Genomic DNA, 20,494 nt, shown 5'->3' with positions numbered 1-20,494 from the left:
CCAATCAGAGACTATAATTGTAGACCTATCTAGCTGGGATGCAAAGAATAAACTGGAAAAATGGGTGAACAAAGAATTTTGTGTAATAGTAAAACAGGGAGCGCTAGGGGTTTGGCTTAGAAGAGCAGCACTAAGAATGAAGAGGACAAGCCAGAGAGACGGCTTAAAGAAAGAGTGGATGGGGTCAGGAGTAGTGTCAGACTGTCCTCAGACCTGGCACTTGGCACTCACCACCCTCTAATATAAGAAAACATAGAAGGGTGAAGCTGGATATGGGGGTACATGCCTATGGTCCCCGCTCTCAGGAGGCTGACCACAGCTTAAGGCCAGCCTGTGCTGTGTATTACGTAGGAGGCTCCACAGCAAGACCACGACAACAAGGATAAGAACATAAACCTTAGGGGATTTCTTCCGTCTTTCCTTTCAGTAGACTGTGTGTAAATCTACATAATCGAGATGTGCACCTTCTTGTTGATAGCTAATCAAAGTTTTCTCAGTAGGTGAGGTCCGTGTTTGTTTGTCTGTCTGTTGCACCAAACAAGGAATTTGAATGTGTGCATTGGATTCTAATGTTGCTTAATGATGACCACAGCTCTCTTTTTAAAAGTACAGATGGGCGCCGGGCAGTGGGCATGCCTTTAATCCCAGCTCTCCAGAGGCAAAGTCAGTGAGTTCTGTGAGTTCAAGGCCAGCCTAGTCTATAGTGTGAGTTCCAGAATAGGCTCCAAAACCACACAGAGAAACACTGTTTCATAAATAAATAAATAAATGTATAGTTGGAAGCACTGTTTTGGTGATATTTCTCAGTACTTATTGCTCCAAAACCACACAGAAAAACCCTGTTTCAAAAAAAAAAACTAAATAAATAAATAGTACAATTGGGAGCACTGTTTGGTGAAATTTTTCAGTACTTATTGCCAGGTAATAACATAGCCCAGTCTCACCTAGGTGGTTTTTTTTCCCCACCAGATAAATGCATGGGTTTTGATGTTTTTGTATTTTGACAGTATTTAATAGGTGAAAGCAAGTTAATGTGTGATATCAGCTGAAGACAAAAGACATGTCTAAACTAATAGTAGATAAATTGGTAAATGGAAAATATGTATTATTAAAATCTTGACTCGTCCATAGGAATGATCTGAAACTCTTTACTCTTTGCCTGTGAGATCATCAACCATATGTTGAAAGAGCTAGGGAAGGAAAGCAGACAACAGATTGACAATTTTGAGAGTTCTGTGTCAGCAAATTGCACGTGCCAGGCTAATTTAGGCTTCACCACTGCCAGGGGCATGGAAGGTTTTGCCCCGTACAGAACCCTAGGCCAGCCCCTTTGCAGGTTCTTTGGGCTGATTGAGCTGACTGCACATTGTTACAGGTGCGCACTGGATGCTCACTTCATGGGAATCTGAATAATAATGTCAATAAACATTCTAATACTGCTAACAGCGCACTTGCTTTTTGTCAGGCACCCTTCTGACACCAGTAATCCTAGTGTTTGGGAGATGGAGGCAGGAAGATCCAGAGTTCAAGGTAGGGCCAGTGAGATGGCTCAGTTATATCCACCAATCCTGATGACTTGAGTTTAATGCCCAGAACTCCCATGATGGAAGAAAACCAATTCCTGCAAGTTGTGCTTTCATCCCCCACATGCATTGTACATGTGTGTGTATGCCCTTGCAAATATGTGGAGGTACACACACACACACACACACACACACACACACACACTCTATAAAACAAATGTAAGTTCAAAGCTAGTCCTGGCCCAGGCTACCTGAGACTATCCTGTCTCAAATACTGCACACCAGCAACACCAACCCCAACACCAACCCCATGTCCGCTCCTTTAGCCGTCAGATAGCTCCATGTTGTAAACGCCATTAGTCCATCTTATGGCTGAGATAACCCGCCCAGGAAGACCTAGCTAACTGAACAAGGCAGGTCCAAGCATGCTGTTTCCAGTCACCATGTTCTTAAGTACTGTAAGTTTGGCTGCCTGGCAATCCTTCCCTCTTACCACACCTTCCTGGAGCGTGGCTTCATCGCCATCTTCCTCAGGAGGTCCACCTGTACCCCTCTCCTCAACCCCATCTCTAGGGGTGCTTCAGTACTTCATTTGAGGCACCTCTATCACTTGCCATTCCTCACACAGGAGCAGCAAGCGTATTTGTATAAGGTTCCATCTTGTGATTGCATCACAAGGAACCTCCAAGGTCACTGATGAAAAGTTACATTCCTATAAAACCATATAAAGGAGGAAGTTAAAGCTAAAAGTGTGCAGAATAGAAGGCAAATAAAGAATACTGGCTGCTGAGGGCTGGGGGAGGTCATGGAGGTTGGAGTGGTTCAGGTGGAGATGGTTTCTCCAAGTATGTGGACCAGAGATGACTGTAGAGTATGGCTCTGCAAAGAACAAGAGGAGAACAGGAGAACATCCTTCAGAACATTGATCTGAGGTGTAGTGGAGGAAATACATTTAAGGAGGCAACTGAGTTGTGTTAAAGCCGAGTATGGTAGGCATGGTGGTGGACATCTGTAATCCTAGCATTTGGGAAGTGAAGTCAGGGGAATTGTGGATTCAAGAACTGATCTATGAAAATCCTGCCTCAAAAATAGAGCATATATGTATATATTCTGGTCAAAGGTCTTCATCATTGATGCCTATAGGAAAACAGCTTTCCTGAGAGGCAGCCCTGCTTTCTCTTGGAACCTGCTTTCTAGAGGTCTGTGTGCATTCTCATGAAGACACTTGGCTTTGGGTGTCCTCTATGTGACTGGCCTCTCCCAGGACAGGACTTTTTTTTTTTTTTCAAGTACGTAGTGGTAGGTAAAAACAGTGCTGCTGACCAGCCAAGTGTGATGACTCGGGTCTGTGATTCCAGCACTTGGAAAGCCGAGGCAGAAGGATGGAGAGTTTGAGAGCAGCCTGGACTGCTTAGCACGACCTTGTCTTAACAGTAATCATCATAATTATAATAGCAGTGTTTTAATTCTATCATATTAAGTATATACCTAAATACAGATACCTGCAAAATAGCTGTTGTTGGATCCATCTTTCATTGTAGCTATTGATCTGATGACATTGTGTTACCCTCTGTTCACGAAATATTTTTGTTGAAACATTTGTTTGGTGACTTTTCATCCTGTGAAAGTTCTAGCATGCAGCATATCCTCTGTTCCGTAGACCCAATCTGAACGTGACACACGCCTTAGTTGTGGAAAACTGTTCACATAGCAGACACTGCATTGACACAGGAAGTGCTGCGAGCCAGGGCCGAGTTCTCTCCAGAAGGGAAGCTTAGCTGAGAAGCTGCTGTTCAGAACAGACCATCAGTCCCAAGAAGAAACTGAGGTACAGAACTAGATGTCTAAAGTCATAGGAGGGCCCTCTGCACGCACAGACACCCAGACATACACACACACACACACACACACACACACACACACACACACACCTCTCGCTTCCAACCCGAGGGGCTGTGCCTGCTGTCATAGAACTTTCTCGTTGCAATATGAGGCTGGGTATTCAGGTAGGACCCCTCTAGCCGAGTCATAGCTGGTACAGAAGCAGTCTCGTTTGAACTGCAGTGGGATTAGGTGAGCTGTGCCTCCATCATCTGTGCACCCACCCGCTCATCTTGTCTAATACGCTGTCCCAGAATATTGCAAGTGAAAATCTCAGCAGGCAGCAAATATTTGCATAGCATTTCCTCCGTGTACCACTATTTTTGAGAGAAAAGAGCTTTTAGAAACTGTTCTGGCCTAATTGAAAAAGTACATAACAATCCGCATGTATTTCCCACCAGCATGAAACTGTCTAACAAGTAGCCAAATTTGGGATCCTGAAGACAGACAAGTGACTAATGCTAGGCTGTGTGTGGCCAGAACCAAATGTATTTTGTGACCACAAGACCATGTCTGGATTCTCCTTTGTAATTACCACACAGCCTACTGTAATTGTAAAACTTATATTTACTTCCTGCCTTTGACATGTAATCCAGGGTCCAGGGCTGCACCCAGACCTACAGTGAAGTCCTCTCTTATCTGACTACAATGTGTAAAATTATTGAGATTGTGTGTGTGTGTCCAGGTCTGTTAAATGTGCAAGTATAATCTTGTGAAAAAGTAAGTTTCTGCCTTATTGGATGAAGCACTTTACCAACCTAATGTTTATTGAAGACCTACTATCCACCATGACTATTTTAGACTCTAGCAACCATAAGAAGACCACAGAGGCCTTGGCTTCCTGGAAGAGATGAGGGAGCTGAGAAGGAGGAAGGAGACACGCCAGAGCACAGTGCGTGTGGATGTGAACCCACCCAGCACAGTGCTAGGCGTCAGTGGCTTCTGCAGCTTGGAACCTTAGAAAAGCCCTCTCCAAGATGACATTTCAGTTGACATTTTAAATGACAAGAAAGAGTGGAACAAGCAAAGGGCAGGGAGAACATTCCCAGCAGGTTAATGGAAAGGCCCACAGACAGGAAGGAATTTGCCATGCTCCCAACACAGAGCAAAGGCCAGGGTAACTTGAATATGGCCGGTAGTGGGTGACTAGTGGCAGTGGAGTTAAAGGGCTTTGATCACAGCTGTGACCATGTGTGGTGTGGCCGTTACTGAATCGGCATCAGCCTGGAGGAACTGCCGCCGTCTCGGCAGGAGATGGTCATGGTTTGAGCTGGATTACATATCAGAGGCAGGAAGTGACCAGGCAGAAGGCCCAGAGTTGTAGAACTTGACAGTGGGCTGAACGTGAGGAGTAACAGAAACAGTATTCAGAATGACTCCTACAAGTTCAGCCTTGAGCAACTGGGTGGTAGTGAAGGAGATGAGAAAGACCAAAGGCCTCAACCTTCACAGCTGCAACTGACTAATGCCAAGCCCACATCTTGTCTACTCCATGCCCACCCTGCCACACTCCAACTGCGTGTGTCACTAGGACATGGTAAACTTTGGAAAGACCGCATCAATCACTTGCATTGTTTCTACTTTCTTTGGTATTTCATTTCATGGCATCAAGAAAGAAAGAAAGGAGGTTATATATTTATTCAGGCACTGGGAAGATAGTTTATTGATTAAGATGGCTCATTGATTTTTTTTTTTTTTTTGGTTTTTCGAGACAGGGTTTTGGCTCATTGATTTTTACTCTTCCAGAGGATCTGAGTTTGGGACCCTATACCCCTATCAGGGAATTTATAACTACCTGTAACTCCAGCTCCAGGGAATCTAATCCCTTCTTCTAGCCTCTGAGGGCCCTCACACACATGGCATATTCTCACACATATACAATAAATAATAAATATATAAAGTTCAGGACTTTGGGACCTAGCTTGCTTCCTTACACAAAACCCAGTACCACATAAACTAGGCATGGTGGTACACAACCGTAATCCCATCACTCAGGAGATAGAGACAGGCAAGAAATCAGAAGTCCAAAGTCATCACATGCATAATAAACGTGAGACCATCCTCTACTATATAAGATCCTGTCTTAGAGGTGGGGATGGGGAGAAACATCTATCAATCAATCATGTGATTACCTAACTCCTACCTTGCTGCATCCATCCACTGTAATCTTAGTTTCTATGCAGGCTTTCCTCCTCAGCATGGTGCTTGGTCCCTGAGCCCAGGCATCTAGATGCAGCATAGGGGTTCTGATACCTACCCACTGGTTAGAAGTTAACGGCTAGCATATTTACCTAACAATGTTGCTTATATATGCCTGTCCAGCCATCTCTCAGTAGCCATGAGGGGGTTATCTCTGAGACATTCAAGTCCCTTAGACACAATGGCAGAGCGTTTGCCCAGAACACACAGCCTCTTATAGTCCTAAGTCATCTCCAGGTCACTCACCGTACCCAATTTGGTGTGAATGCTATGTAAAGAAGAGATACAGCAAGAGTAAAAGGTCTGTGCATGTTCAGTACAGATAGAGATGGTTTTCAGTTAGTTTTCACCTGTGCCTGATTTAATGCATGTATTTAGAACCCAGGCATGTGGAAAGCTCAGTATAGAAAATAAGACATCTCATTTGATTGCTTACCTATGCATAGTCAGGAACATTTTGTGATTCCTTAATAAAGATTATATTGACTTAATCCAATTGCTTCTTTATTATATGTCTAGCTTTTACATTTGCCTTAGAAATGTCATGGGGCTTAAAACCTTATCTATACAATAGAAATAACAATACAGTCCTTCACAGGTTTTATACAAGTATTGGGAGAAATAATATCAAGTTACTGGAGCAGTTGTCAGCAAGTGAGCTATTAGTAGTCCTAATGAGACCCCTTGGTGATGGAGCGTTCTAGAACCAGCACATGTTTGCAGCATTCAGGTGGACCAGCTCTAGAACGTGGGGAGGCAGGCACCCTGTGAGCGTCCTGCCCGGTTTTAAACAGAATCTGTACTTTTGTTTGACTCTTGGTGTTCTCAAATAAAGAGACTTCAGACAGCAGCTAATCCCACTTTTAAAATATCTGTGGTTCCGGCAGATCTATATCTTTCCCCCGGCCTGGCCTTGACCACATACACCATACAGTTCTGTCCTCTGGATCAGCTAAACCACCGTAAGTGATATTTATTGCCAGATGCAACCTTTTGCGAGCACCTTGTAAAATCCCAGCATTAATGTCATTTTCTATAAATACAGGTGTAGGGTGAGGAAATGCTCTTTGGAGAAGTGTCGCTATTGCAGTCTTTCCCCTTTTAGACTCTCGGTCTGTGGGCTATTACTCACTGCTGGCATTCACCCCTTCTCTCTTTTGTTACCTCCCTTTTCGTGATCTCTGCCATCGCTTAGTTCCCCACTCAGCCCTCCCTAGCGGTTGGCATTGCATTTGGGTTGTGCTTTCTTGCTTCCTCTACCTTTTGAAATTTAAAAATAGAAAATAACCAACAAGCCCACAGTCTTTCACACAGGCTGAACTCTGCTGTACAGCTAACAGATTTTCCAGTGAATTCCACGCTGTAACATTTATAGTCAGAAATCTGCCATCCGCTCAGAATAAACTCAGCAAGAAAGTCACAAGGAGCTCCTTTTATTTCGACTATCAGAAACAAACATCAGGACTAGGAGGCAACAGCCCACTGGAGGCAGCTTTGGAAAGTGAATTCCAGGGGCGTCATGACTCCCCAGCCTGCCTCTTGCCTTTTTACACTACCTGCCCAGTTTCCTGAGTTGCTAGTTGATAAAGGACCCTTTAAGGAGTCTGACATCCCTCCTATGAATGCCAAGCCCAGGGCTCAGGAAGCATGCAGCCTTCATAGGTATGAGCACTATTTGCAGAAGCCCCACCTCATATCACAGTAAACATACAGATGCGATCATATCACACCTCATTTCACAGCAAACATACCAAAATGTAGCACCTTCCATATTCAATGCCATTTTATTGCTGACAGGTTTTTTTTTAACTTTTTTTCGATTTTGCTTTGGAAATAGATTAGCTAACTGATTTGTCACTGGCCATCAGTTTCTCAGCAATTAACTTTGCATACTTGGGAATCTTTATCAAGTTAAATACTAGATCTGGCCTTTATATTGATTCCAAATGAAGCATTATTAATTACTAAATAAGCAATTAGTTAGGATAAACAAATAATAAATACATTTGTAGGCCATGAATTGATTTTAAGTTGGCAGTTAGCTTGTTTAGAATAATGGACTAAAACTTCTGAGGAATACTTAAGACCAGTTTTGGACTTGGGTATGCTTGGATAGACAAGATTAGTTGAGCATTCATAATCCAGAGAGCTGAAATCTTAAATGTCCCACTAGATGGCCTTGAACAAAAACTTCAAGTCCTTGTCCTGCCTCAGTGGTATCTTTCTAGACAGACAAACAAACACTTCACCTAGCCTGAGGAGAGGCCCAAAGTATTTCCATAATGGAAAGGTTTACAAAAACCATCTGACCCAGAGTCGAGGGTTTTGCTCCCACACTTTGACAGGAACGTGGTTTTAGATCTATAGTCTACCAAAATGTTGGAAGGAATAGGCCATCGACAGACAGTTGACAAGCATAGGTTAAATAGCCCTTACCCTGAATGCTCAGGACAGAGTGTGCCAGGTTTAGGATTTTAAAACGTTGGCATATGCATAATAAGATATCTTTTTTTTAAAATATTTATGTACTTATGTATTTATTTATTTATTATGTACACAACATTCTGTCTGTATGTATGCCCACAGGCCTCAGACCCCATTACAGATGGCTGTGAGCCACCACGTGGTTGCTGGGAATTGAACCCAGGATGTTTGGAAGAGCAGGCAATGCTCCCAACCTCTGAGCCATCCCTCCGGCCCCCCATAATAAGATATCTTTAGGATAGGATTCATTACATGTAGAAAATTTACTTAAATTCCTCATACAGTTTCTACACATAGCTTGGAAGCAGTTCTACGCAATGTATTAGACGGAAGTCCTTACCAGGAAGGAACCACTCAAGCTAAAACTGACTCTGATTTTGTACAGTATTTTAAATAATTATATCTATGAAGCAAAGTTTCACAGTGGCACTGTCCAAGGCTGGTGTCATATCAGTCCACAAAATGTTGTAAGTCTGGGGATCTTGCAGATCTCAGACTTTGAGGTTTAGAGAGCTTCAGCCTGCAGCCTTTCCTCAGAAAGGAATTCACCCCTCCTATCTCACTCAGAAGTCGCCCCATCCCGTGTTTTCCTCGTAAAGGGCAAGCGGGCTGCAGGAGAAGGAAAATTTGGAGGCAGATGGCTCTGTGTTAGCAGCCTCACAGTCATGTGCAGCAGTCCCCAGTGCAGGCCAGCGCTTCAGGGTGGCCTCCAGGTCAGCTGTCTTCACAATGGCCCTGTGACGTCATTAGCCTCGCTACTCATTCCTTCATAAATGCTCCGTGAGACACTGGCATTGTGAGGGGCTGCATGCCAGACAGATACTGGAATCTGCCTTGTAGAAGCTCCTCTTCCTGTCTTCTCCTTTGAAGCCAAACATCTAAGATATTTACAAAACCAGAAAACGGTGCACTTTGGTTTGTTCTGGGAAACATAATTACTTTTAACTTTTAAAATGTTATTTATATGAGCCAGGCATGGTAGCACATGCTTTTAAGTACACGTCTCAGCCCTCGGGAGCAAAGTCCAGTCTGGTCTACAGAGAGAATCCCAGGACACTCAGGACTATTTCACAGAAAAGCCCTGTCTCAGAGGGGGAAAACAAGCTTTAAAAAAAAAAAAGTTATTTTTATTGACATATAATGGGATGGGATTGTTGCTATTATTTTTAAGTGAAGCAATAAATGTATTTTTTAATTCTTTAGTCTTAATAGTTACTACATTAAATAGTGATAAATACAACCCATATTTTGAAAAAGTTCCTTGGAGTCCTCAGTAACATCTAAGACCTCAAAGGAGTTCAAATCATACTTTCCAAAGTTTGCCGGTTTCTGCACTGTATAGCAGTAGGTCCTGTCTACTGACTGTTTCTCTGAACCAGGAGCCATGTTGTTTTGTTTGTTTGTTTGTTTTCTCCATTTGTCTTGGCACCAAAGCTTCGAAGCAGACTTTTAAATACAACACCTTGCTAGCCCAAAGCCTGTAACTGGACCCTGAAGAGACCAGGTCCCCCGACTCTGGCAACCACAGCCTTTGTTTCTAAGCAGTTTGTCCTTACAGATTAATTCTCTGAACTTTGTAAAGTCTTATTTTACAGCTCTGGGTCTTGGGTTCCTTATCTAAAGCGGGCAGAATTGGGGACCCTTTAGGATCCCAATAAAAGCAGAAGGTTAACTTACGTCTTCCAAGTGCCTGGTGCAGAGGCTGAGGTCAGATAGGCCCTGAGGAACTTCCTGCCCTTCCTGCCTCTCCCTGGCAGGCTCCTGGGCCAAGCAAGCTCACAGCCCCCTTTCTTCCTCTAGACGGTCTGCATGCAGACAGAGAGAATGGCTGCACAGAAGGAATTGATGAAGATATGATTGTGACCCAGAGCCAGACCAATCTCATCTGCCCCATAACACAGGTATGCCTCCTCTTTCCCCTCAAAGAAAATGCAGTTAGGTTAGTTTCACAGGGCCAAAAGGGCTCCGATTTACCTTCTGCTATCTCACTGTGAGGGAGGAAGCAAAGAAAGAAAAGTGATGAGCTCAAATTGTATACCTGGGAGGTTTGTGGCTAAAAAACACTTTCATTCAATCATATACACTAGGGCCTGGGAATAGAGTCAGAGCCCAGAGACCCCTGGAGCCCTGCATTTCCTGATCACAGAGCTAATATTTGGGGCAGGGTGGGGGCGACACAACTTGGAAGTGGATGGTTAGTATTCCTGAAAGCCTAATCTCTCCTTAATCGTAGCTGGAAATGAAGAAACCAGTGAAAAATAAAGTGTGCGGTCACACCTACGAAGAGGAAGCCATTGTTCGCATGATTGAGTCCAAGCACAAGAGGAAGAAGAAGGCCTGGTAAGTGGGTGCTGGAGGAAGAAGAACACCTTGGTGGTCCTCAGGGCATGTCATAGAAAGTCTTCCCTAGACATGGCTCTGCCCAGACTGTCCACAAGAAAGGCGGCTTTCTGGCAAGAGCAGTGTTCAGAGGACATTGAAGGTACTTCAGGCACACCATCAAAACAGGAGAAGGAGGCTGGGTTGGAGGCTGTAGATAACAGGAGTCTAGTGAATCCTGCTGTGTCAAAGGCAGCCAAGGACTAGCTCAGTGAGTGGAGTGCTTACCTAGCATACAGGAAGGCAGTACACAAATCAGGCACGAACACTCATGCCTGTAACCCAGCAATGGGGTGAAGACGGGATTGAGACATTAGAGATTATCTTCAGCCACACAGAGAGTTTGAGGCCAGTCTGCATGAGACTGATACTCTTCTTTCTCTCTCTATTTCTTTCTCTGTTTCTCTCTCTCTCTCTCTCTCTCTCTCTCTCTCTCTCACACACACACACACACACACACACACACACACACACACACACAGCAAACCAGAGTAGTTGAGGATCTACAGAACTGTGATCTAAGAGAGACACACACCAGCCCTACCAGTGTCTACTTAACCAAGAGGAAATTACCTTACTCTGTGCTTTCTGCTATGGCACTTTGGTGTAAACACAGTAACGTAAACCTCCTAAGACAAGCGTTCATATCCAGTGGTCTGCCTTATCAGAGGAATGCTGCATAGACGGTTTCAAGAAATCCATGGCTAACTCACCCGTGAGAATTTGTTTAACTCGGAATCTTCCGTCCCTTCTCTCCCTACCTCCCAACCCCAGGACCACGGCCCTGTGCCTGTGACGAGAGTCCTCAGTGGGCCACACTGGAGCTGACTGGTTTTGGCATCTCCTGAGCTCTTATCGCAGGAATGGAATGGCAGGTGTGACCCTTCTCAGGCTCTGATAGCAGGTCCCTTTGATGTGTGCTTTGCTTCTGCATCATCCAGACCAAGAATCAGAATTCCCCTCCCCTCCCCATGTGGGTGTGGGCTGAGAAATAGCTCCTAGAGACTGGAGAAACTCCTTGGCCATTCAGTCAAGTAATTTACAGGATTTATTCTAGAAGAAAAGTTTTTTTGCAGCCCAATGGCTGCCAAACGTAGACCATTAGTTCATCTCTATCTAGCTGTTTTGCATTTACGCCTCATAGTCCAAATGTGGAATTTCCCTAATGACCTTGACATTTTTCATTTGAGCATAATTTTGTTACTGGACTTCCAAGCCTTCCCTTTCCACTAATTTCTTCCTGGTGTTCCTTCTCACAAGCCAGAAAGGGTCACTGTGCCCACTACGAATGCCTCCTAGCTCGCCATCTTTTCCCTTCTGATGATGTGTGATGCTCTCCTCATGTTGGGGGTGGAAAGGGCCGGGGACTACAAGGCATGGTTCCATTTCCCATCAGCAGCCTCAGGGCCAGCGGCAGAACGTTCCCACATGTCAGTGGCCCTTCCCAAGTATCCACTCCGACTTTCCAGCGCCCTTTGCCTGTTCTGAATTGCTCACAGTACTTGCAAACACTTAGCACTTGTCATCCAGACATGCCTTCTTTGCACGTCACGCTCATGATTAGGGTGGCAGACACCCTGCAAGTTTTTGTGTTCTAATAGTCACCATTAAGTCCAAGTGGAAGAAGGCTAGAGGTTTATAACAATGACGTTCCTACCAGGCCTGATGCCAGGGAACGGTGAGGGAGTGCTTGTAGGCCAGTCCTCCTAATGTTTTTCCCTTGGTCACCCCTTTTTACTAGATCATACGTTCCCCCTTTTCTCCTTTCCATGTGTATATGTGTGTGATGTGTATGTATGTATGTGTATTCACATGTATGGTGCACATGTGGAGGGGTATGCATGTACATTATGCGCACATACATGTAGAGGCCCAGTGTTGCTTTCAGGAATCTTCCTTGGTTTCTCTTCCACCTTCCTCTTAGAGGTAGGGTCTTTCAAACCCTAAGCTTGCAGATACAGGTTGGTCTTACTAACCAGAGTGTCCCCCTGGAGATTCCTGTCCCCCTTTCTGAGTTTGGATTTATAGGCATGGCACCATGGGCTCCAGAGATCTGCCCTCTGGTCCTCCTATTTGCACAGCAAGTGATCTAACCACTGAGTCATTCCCCCAGCCCCCTCAGTCCTGACTATATACATATATAAAGTACACAAATTAAACATTTGCTAACAATAAATTATAAACAAACTTATCCTAAAACAGCTCTGCAACATATATATATATACACATATGTATATATATATTACCATTTATTAAAGGTAAAAGCAAATCTATATACTAATGAGATAGATGTGTCTGATTTTACATAAAGATAAATATTGACTGAATAGTTGATACTGCAGAATAGAGTATGTTTTTCAGCTGATTAGAACTTTTGATTTTCTAATTGTCAATGCTGAGAACACCATAAATACATAGTACAAAAAGTTGGTGGAACTATGTTTACAGCCATTTTAGAAACTGTTGGAAATTTTGTCCTAATTCCAAGCCAAAATTCATTTTACAATTTTTTATGAAATCTAATTCAGTAACTCACCACAGTTTGTAAAATCAAACATTTTACTACATTACAATGCAAAGATACAGTGATCTACTCCAATCTGTGGAATAGTCGTAGGAAAATACTGTCTTTTCTGCTGTTAATCATTGTTTCTATAAGAGCAGAAAACATGTACAGAAAAAAAAAACACAGCGATTTGTAAGACACAGTTGTCTCAAATCTGAGCTGAGGTTTTCCTTGGCACTGTGCGGTGTGACAGGAATCACAGCAGAGTGCACTCAGGTGTTCAGAACCAAAGCTACGGTGACGCTGTGTGACGCAGAGTGGATGCACATGCGCAGCAGAGAGATGGCTCCGCAGTTAAAACTCTGGTGACGCTGTGTGACGCAGTGTGGATGCGCATGCGCAGCAGAGAGATGGCTCCGCAGTTAAAGCACTAGCCGCTCTTCCGCAGGACCCGAGTTCAGTTCTCACACCTACCTGAAGCTCTAGCTCTCAGTGGTCCCACGTCCTCTTCTGGCTTTCATACCAGCACGGCTATGGTGCAACAGACATACCTTATAGACATAGAAAATAGCAAAATAATTTTTAACTGTCTTGTTTGGGTTTTTGTTTGATTCTCCTTTTTTGTTTTTGGTTTGGTTTGGTTTTAGTTTTTTGAGACAGTCTCCCTGTGTAGCCCTGGCTGTCCTAGAACTCACTGTGTAGTCCACACTGGCCTTGAACTCCCAGCGATCCACTGCCCCTGCCTACTGAGTGCTTGGATTAAAGGCATACGCCTCCACACCCATCAAAAGCTAGGTCCTTGACAAGAGCCTCACCGCATCTGGCCAGCTTTCCCTCGGTGGGCAGTTCGCGTGATGGTGGTTACTGTTGGTGGCGGGAAAATGGAGTGAGTCCATAGATGATAGAGCAGCAAATAGGCCGGGGATCTATGATAGAGGCCAGGAATGTCAGTTTCATTGTTTTCCTCGTCTGTAAATTGACAGTAGTCAGTGTAGTTTTCTCATCGGTGCATTTGAAACTTGAATGAGATATTTGTAAAGTAGCTAAAGCACCAAGCACACACACAGTGAGGCTCGGTAACCATGGCCCCTTAATCATTATCTCCAAGCTTTGGCCAGCTTTCACCAGCGTCTACCAGCCTTACCCCATAGGCACAGGAGACCTTGTTAAAAAGGGGGGGGGGGGGCATTAAGAGGAGCCATCCTGGAGTTGAGGAAGTTACCCCAGAAGCAGTGCAGGGGACAGGCCTGTGCTGCTGCCCCTACACGGGCTCTCTCACAAAGAAGGAGCACATACCTGGGGGTGTGCAGCGCCCCTGACAAAGGTGGCAGCGGACTGAAAGTGGGAGAGCAGAAAGAGGGGGTGATGACTGCCGTTTCTGTTGAGTGTCCAGACTCGGCTGCTAGCTGCCCCTGGTCTAGAGAGATACAGAAGAGGGAAAGTGTCGAGAAGGGCTTCTTAGGGGCTAAGTTCAGGCCATCCAAGTCTGAGATCACAGCATACAGCTACTTAAACAAATCAGAGGCACAGGCGTGTGAGCTCTGTCCTGAGAAGGTGACTGAGGTGGCACTGAGTATAAAGGCAGGGCAACTGTCACTGTTTTTGACACAGCTCTGGAGAGACAAGCTAGACAGAGCCTTGGCCTGGAAAGAGGTCTCCTCACCATGGCCCCTCAGCACCCGGCTTAGATCCTACAGTCAGCTCCAAACAGTTTCTTGTTCATCAGTTACAGCGCCAGAGGTAGAAGCCCCTGTGGGAAGCAGCCTAAACCACACCCAAGTCGAGAGGTGCTACAGTCCCAGGAAGCAGTGTCAAATGCGGGGCACATGTGGCGTCTGTGCACAGCTTGCTCCATAGGTTTCTGATTCAGCACGCAGTGTTGCCATTTCCCATGAAGCGGTATTTAAGAAATGTCTGCGACGTATCCTGTTGGAGAACTCTTTCTCCTGTTCCAATTATGTTACGTTACTGGAGTCCCGGGCACACTGTGTTACTGGGTACCATCTGAACTTTCCCAGCATGTTTCAGTCCCTGGAGAGCTCACCACTGACTTGAGGCGGAATATTCTTGTGGAGCTTTTCACCCTAAGTATATTGTTAGATTTGTTTCCTAAAATATTCCTCTTAATCATAAAGCTATTATCTCACAAGTAAAGCTGCCTGCTGATTTTCATGGCAATAAGCTGTGGCTGATTTTGACCCCAGCCGCTTGTTTTGGTTTTCTCGTACTGAGCCGGATCCTCAGCAGTCATTCAAAGTATGTCAGGCAACGTGAAGTGAGCAGAAGTGTGTGATGTCAAAGCAGAATTCCCTTAGCAGCAAGTCACTGGGCCTCTCAAGCAGATTCTTTATCTGTCTAGTGGGAATAACGTCATCAACTCAAAATTCCTAGGACTCGAGAGCTGACAGGGAATTCCTTCCAGATCTGTCCTAGCACATCTTCTCCACAGAGAAGATAGGGAGCCAGCTCCTTCAGGCTCAAGCTCATCTGCAAAACTCACATTCAAGTGCCAAGTTTGACCGGGAATGTATTATCCCAGCACTGCGGGGAGGGGTAGAAACAGGCAGCCCGGGGCACAGTGGCCGGCCAGCCTAGTGTACACTTAGCCTAGTGTATACTCTAGGCCGTGAAGGACCCTGTCTCAAAAATAAATAAATGTGCTCGTCCCCAAGGACAGCTGAGGATGTCCTCTGACCTCCGCTGCATGCACATGTGTGCACATGCGCACAGCGGCATATACACCTGATGGGAAGCCTGCTGCTGGGCAGCGTGAGCAGACAGCTGTGGGCACTTGTGGCTGCCGGTCATCACACTTCTCTCACTGCTCTGGGACACACCACCCTGGACTCGGAGGGCATGGCACAGTTGCTCCTGTGTGTAGGTATGACAGGAATCCGCCCAGCTCTTGCTGCCAGAGGTATCTGTATACCCACTTCCTGGAGCTTAGAGATCAGACCCTAGCAATCTTAGGATCTGAGCCCCTTGCGACTCACTATGGTGTGATCATAAACTGAGACTGGGGGTCAGATTCCCACAGCACCTTGGGACCCTCTGCACCCTGAGGCCTTTCCTTAGTAGACACTGAAGTGTGCCCCGCGCTGTTAAGGAATGCGCTGCCCTGTGGTTGACCCAGGCTCAGAATCAGCCTCTCCTTCCAGGCCTGTGGGTCTGAGCCCTTCAAGGAGATGATGCGGGAGCTGATGTTGCCACACCTGACTTGCTCACCCGGATGTCCTGGGGATTACGGCCTAATGCTTGGGTTGTGTTGTTTCTCAGAGCAGGAGTGCCCTGATTCAGGCCCGTGGCATCACGGCCTTTTCTTGGCCTTTTTAGTTTAAAAAACTTGTTTGTTTCTGTGGGGTGGGGTGGGAGACGAGGCTGTACCCTGGTTCCTGTGCTGGCCTCACCTCCAGGAAGTCTCCCCAGAGATGCATTCATGCTGTTCAGTGGTTTGCACCGTGTCACTCACTGAGCCATCTTGTTTTGAGGAGATGGGACTGGTAGCTATGGTTTAGCATAGCAACGGCTGCGTGGTAAGGCCTGGGACATAACCCTTTGCTTCGGCATAAAGGGCCCACTTGATTCTCACTGTGCCAGGGTGTCTTCAGAGAGACAAGCAACTCTTCTTCCCTCTGTCTGCAGGAAAAACCTTGTGTAATAATTAATTTGTACAGTGTCAGTACCAGGGGAGATGACTGCCAGGGCTTTGCCACTTTTCTGGAGATGCCTCACTGTGTAGCCCAGGCTAGCCTGGAACTTTCTATGCGGTTCAGTCTGGTCTAGCACACTCGATTCCCTCCCCCCCCAAGCTCTTCCATCTTCAAGTTGTGCCTTTGCCGTCAGGTCCCCTAGCCGCCCTTGGAGGGACTGCTTGGTTTGTGTCTCTGTCCCCAGAGCCTGTCTCTGCGTGACACAGATCTCACTGAGCTCCAGCCCATCCACATGCGTGTGGGCGCCTCCTCTGCAGCCAAGTGGTGTGGTTCCTTCCATCAGCCATTCTCAGAATGCCCTCATTTACTGACTAAAGCCACTGATGTCATCAGGAAGTCCACCCCCCTCCCCCTCCACTTCCCTCCCCACGGCTTACTCACTGTCTGGCAGATGGAGATAGACCTTGTTCTCAGGAGTCCGTGCTCCCAAGGCCTGGTAGTCACAAACAGAACTCAGGGCTTTGCCCATCAGGGAAGTTTACCTCCAAAACGCCTGTTCTGCATTTCCACATCAGGGAAGCCTAGGGGGTGACAGTTCCCGGTTCTAAAACGAGTGTGTGTGTGTCTGCATCATCTCATACCTAGAGATTTCAGAGCACAAGGGACAAGCTGGGGTGGGCAGCAAGACCCTATCAAAAAAACAAAAAACCTCACATGCCTGAATGTACAGGGCACATTCAGCATTTCAGAATTAATTCCCATCCTTAAGCTTACCATCCATTGCACCAATGAAAGCCCCTGTGCTTCGAAGGCTCCTTAATTCCAATATCAAGACCAAGAAAACCTTTTCTTTCCTATGATCTGAGGAATTGTAGCTCTCAGGTCAGCTTCTCTTCCCTCTGCCTTTTACGTTTCTCCTGTGTTTGCTGGCTGTTTAGAGCCATCTCAGGTCCTGGGGCCAAGCTTTGTGCCAGAGCCATGTTTGTACTTTGGGTTAGGTGGCCCTGCACTGATCACACAGAAGCCCCCTGAATGGGTGAATGGTGCGTGTGTGCACTGGGTCTCTGTGAGTACAGACGGACCAGATAACTTCCCGAGAGAGTAGTGGCCGGTCTAGGAGATCGCAAAGTGGGGGAACATATGGAGTACCTCAGGGGGCTGTGGCCATGTGGAATGGGGACCCTGTCCATATTTTAAAGCAGGGGGACCCAAGCTCAGAAAGTTTATCTGGGCTACCAACCAGTAGCTGATTGAGAGAATTCAGGACCTACATGAGCTTGACTCCAAACACTGGGAGCCCAGCCCTGCCCAAATCTTGTTCATAGTAAAAAGATCAGGTGACTCAGTCCAAATACTGCCCTGGCTAAGGCCAAGCCGGCCCTTGAGCCCCACCCTTTTCTGGTGACTCACATTCTTAATTCCCCCACCTCAGGCTCCTGGCCAATCCCTAACGCCCCACTCAGTGTCCCCACTGAGAGGCCAAGTGGCATTCAGAGGGACATAGTCCAGGCAGGACTCCAGGGCCCATTCCTTCCCACCACACAACAGGGCCCTGCAGTCGCCCATCTATCTGTCTTCCCTTTCTTTATCCATCTTGACTTCCATCCATAGGTTCTGCAGGTCCCTCATCCTCGTGTGTGCTAGAGTCTGTCTCTGCCAGGGCATGCCACCCTTGCTGCACCTCTGTGGGACACCCAGCAGTTTTCTCTGCTTCATTCATCCCTCTGTCCTCTGTGAAGTAGCATCACACCCCCAGCGCTATCTGAGAAAGCTCCAGCGGGGTTGGGGGGTGTTCTTTTCATAGTTAAAATGAGACCCAGGGCTAAGGATGATGCAGCTTAGTTGGTAGAGCATTTGCCTGCCGTGCGTAAAGCCCGGGTTTGATCCCCAGCACTGCATATAGCCAGGTCCTGGTGGTACACGCCTGCAATCCTAGCACCTGGGAGATGGAAGCAATAGGAAATTCATTCCCCTCTACGGAGGAAATTCAAGGACAACCTGGGCTATGTGAGACTCTAAGTCAAAACAAAACGGAAAATAATAACAAAATAATCCAAAGTGTCCCCTTGCCCCTGATCTCACCTTCTCACCTCCAAATTCCTTCGCTCTCACTGCAGAGCACCTGTCTAAGTCTTCTAGGCAGCCCAGGCCACACGCAGCCTGTTTCCACCCTTCCTTCCCAGCCGCTCTGACCCCGTGTTCCCTCCACCCTGCATTGCTTCTCTGCTGTTGTGGCATGGTACTTGGCTACTTGGTGACTGCCTGCCTCCTGTGACAAAGCAAGCTCCTAGTTGTAGGTGCCGCTTACACATCTGCTTGCATCCCCAGCTCCAAACCAAGCTGCCCTTGAATAGGGCGTTTGCATGCCTCTGAGTGTCGAGGGGTTTGGTTTGTCTTTGTTCCGGTTCTTTCATAAACTGGTCTCGTTTCAGCGCCTGACTATGAAGTTAGCGCTCAAGGCCTGGGACAGAGATGGACTGACAGTTTGCTTTCTCCCTCACAGCTGCCCCAAAATTGGCTGTAGTCACATAGACATGAGAATGTCGGATCTCATCCCAGATGAAGCCCTGAGAAGGGCAATCGAGAGCCACAACAAGAAGAAAAAACGCCACTCTGAGTAGGAACAAGCCCCCCTGCCCACAGGGATGCCAGCAGCCTACCTCCACCCCAGCCTCCTGAGAGTGAGCTTAGAACGCAATCCAGGGCTGACTGACCAGCACGCTGCATTTAGGGTAACACCTGATGGCTAATTTAATTGAATGCATTTTTCAAGTTACGAACTAAAACGCAAGTACATTATACTCTTTATTTTCAAGTGCTCTGGAGTTTTAAATAAAACTTTGATAATCCTCAGCATGTCTAGTCTGTATTTCTTCCAGTGCATAAGGGGTTCCTAAGGTACAGATCTTCTTTCTCGCTCCTGCTTCTGAATGGTTTTTATAATTGTTTCAACGGAAACATGTCTTTGGGGTGGTAATTAAAATAGAAAAGCAGAGAATCGTGCCAACCGAGCAGCAGTTTCTGTAAGCAAAGCCAACAGCAGCATCTGGTTGTGAAGCGAAGCCAGCGGACCCTCCTATGTAGTTGGCGTGACTGACAGTGCTGGGTATGGATGTTTTCATCTGTCGTGAGTTTCTGAATGGTGTGGAATGTCCCAGGACCACACTCCCCAGGGCAACTGTAGGCAATGCCGTAATGTAAGCTTGGCTGCATCCCTAGGAGGGCCTCAGGTGTCACATGGGAAGCCACCACATCCTGAGCACGCAGCTGAACTCACTGCAGGATGCTACTTGCCGGTGACTTCATCCTCTAGGCTCTGTCTCCACAGTTCATGGTGTCTTCAGCAACAGGGACTTACCTTCATCTTCTGGGGGCAGCAAAGGGGAATAGCAATAGCCTATAATGTTTTGGGAAGCTCTTGGACAATCCTAACTAACGATTCAAAAGAGCCTTCTTATGCCCGGTGTTGAGACTTTTGTTAGTTTATGGATCTTGTGAGGAGCATTATCAGCCAGATGGAAATTACTCACTTGAACTCTGTATGTATATGATATGTATACACAGACCTGTAGTTTTCGGTAGGAAGATATGACTTTTTCAGACACGTCTATCATTTTACGCTCATCTGTGTTTATCTTTGCCCATATTCCCTACTTCAAGTCCTCCATTCTTCCCTTTTCCTCCCTCAAATCACTTGTTCCCTGTCATTCCCCACTTTTTCACTCTCTCTGTCCTGTTTCCCTCCCCCACCATGGTCCCCTTTTACTTCCCTGGTTTCTGCAGTTACTCCAGGTTGCACACTTATATCTGAAGATTTGGAACTAGGAGCCTCAAATGAGAGACCAAACATTTGTCTGTCTTGATTAATACGA

The 20,494-nt window shown here is 46.2% G+C and overlaps 1 protein-coding gene across 3 annotated transcripts in view; it reads left to right on the top strand.

The window, feature by feature from the left end:
• Nsmce2 (NSE2 (MMS21) homolog, SMC5-SMC6 complex SUMO ligase) overlaps window positions 1-19,475 on the top strand; it is a 205,949-nt gene extending 186,474 nt beyond the window's left edge. For 2 of the 3 annotated variants that reach the window (XM_041671901.1, XM_041671902.1), the window contains exons 5-7: window positions 9,888-9,988; window positions 10,321-10,427; window positions 19,126-19,475. In XM_041671901.1, coding sequence (XP_041527835.1) covers window positions 9,888-9,988; window positions 10,321-10,427; window positions 19,126-19,243 — 326 coding nt within the window. In that variant the 3' untranslated portion in view covers window positions 19,244-19,475. Of the gene's footprint in view, window positions 1-9,887; window positions 9,989-10,320; window positions 10,428-11,240; window positions 11,342-19,125 lie in introns of all 3 variants that reach the window. The other variant, XR_005976157.1, reaches the window with a different exon arrangement.
• Window positions 19,476-20,494: the final 1,019 nt, after the last annotated feature.

The sequence above is a fragment of the Microtus oregoni genome, unplaced genomic scaffold (assembly GCF_018167655.1).
Source record: "Microtus oregoni isolate MIOR12 unplaced genomic scaffold, Mior012 000022F_ref0000154, whole genome shotgun sequence".
Classification (NCBI taxonomy): domain Eukaryota; kingdom Metazoa; phylum Chordata; class Mammalia; order Rodentia; family Cricetidae; genus Microtus; species Microtus oregoni.
This window is presented reverse-complemented; position numbering and strand designations above follow the sequence as displayed.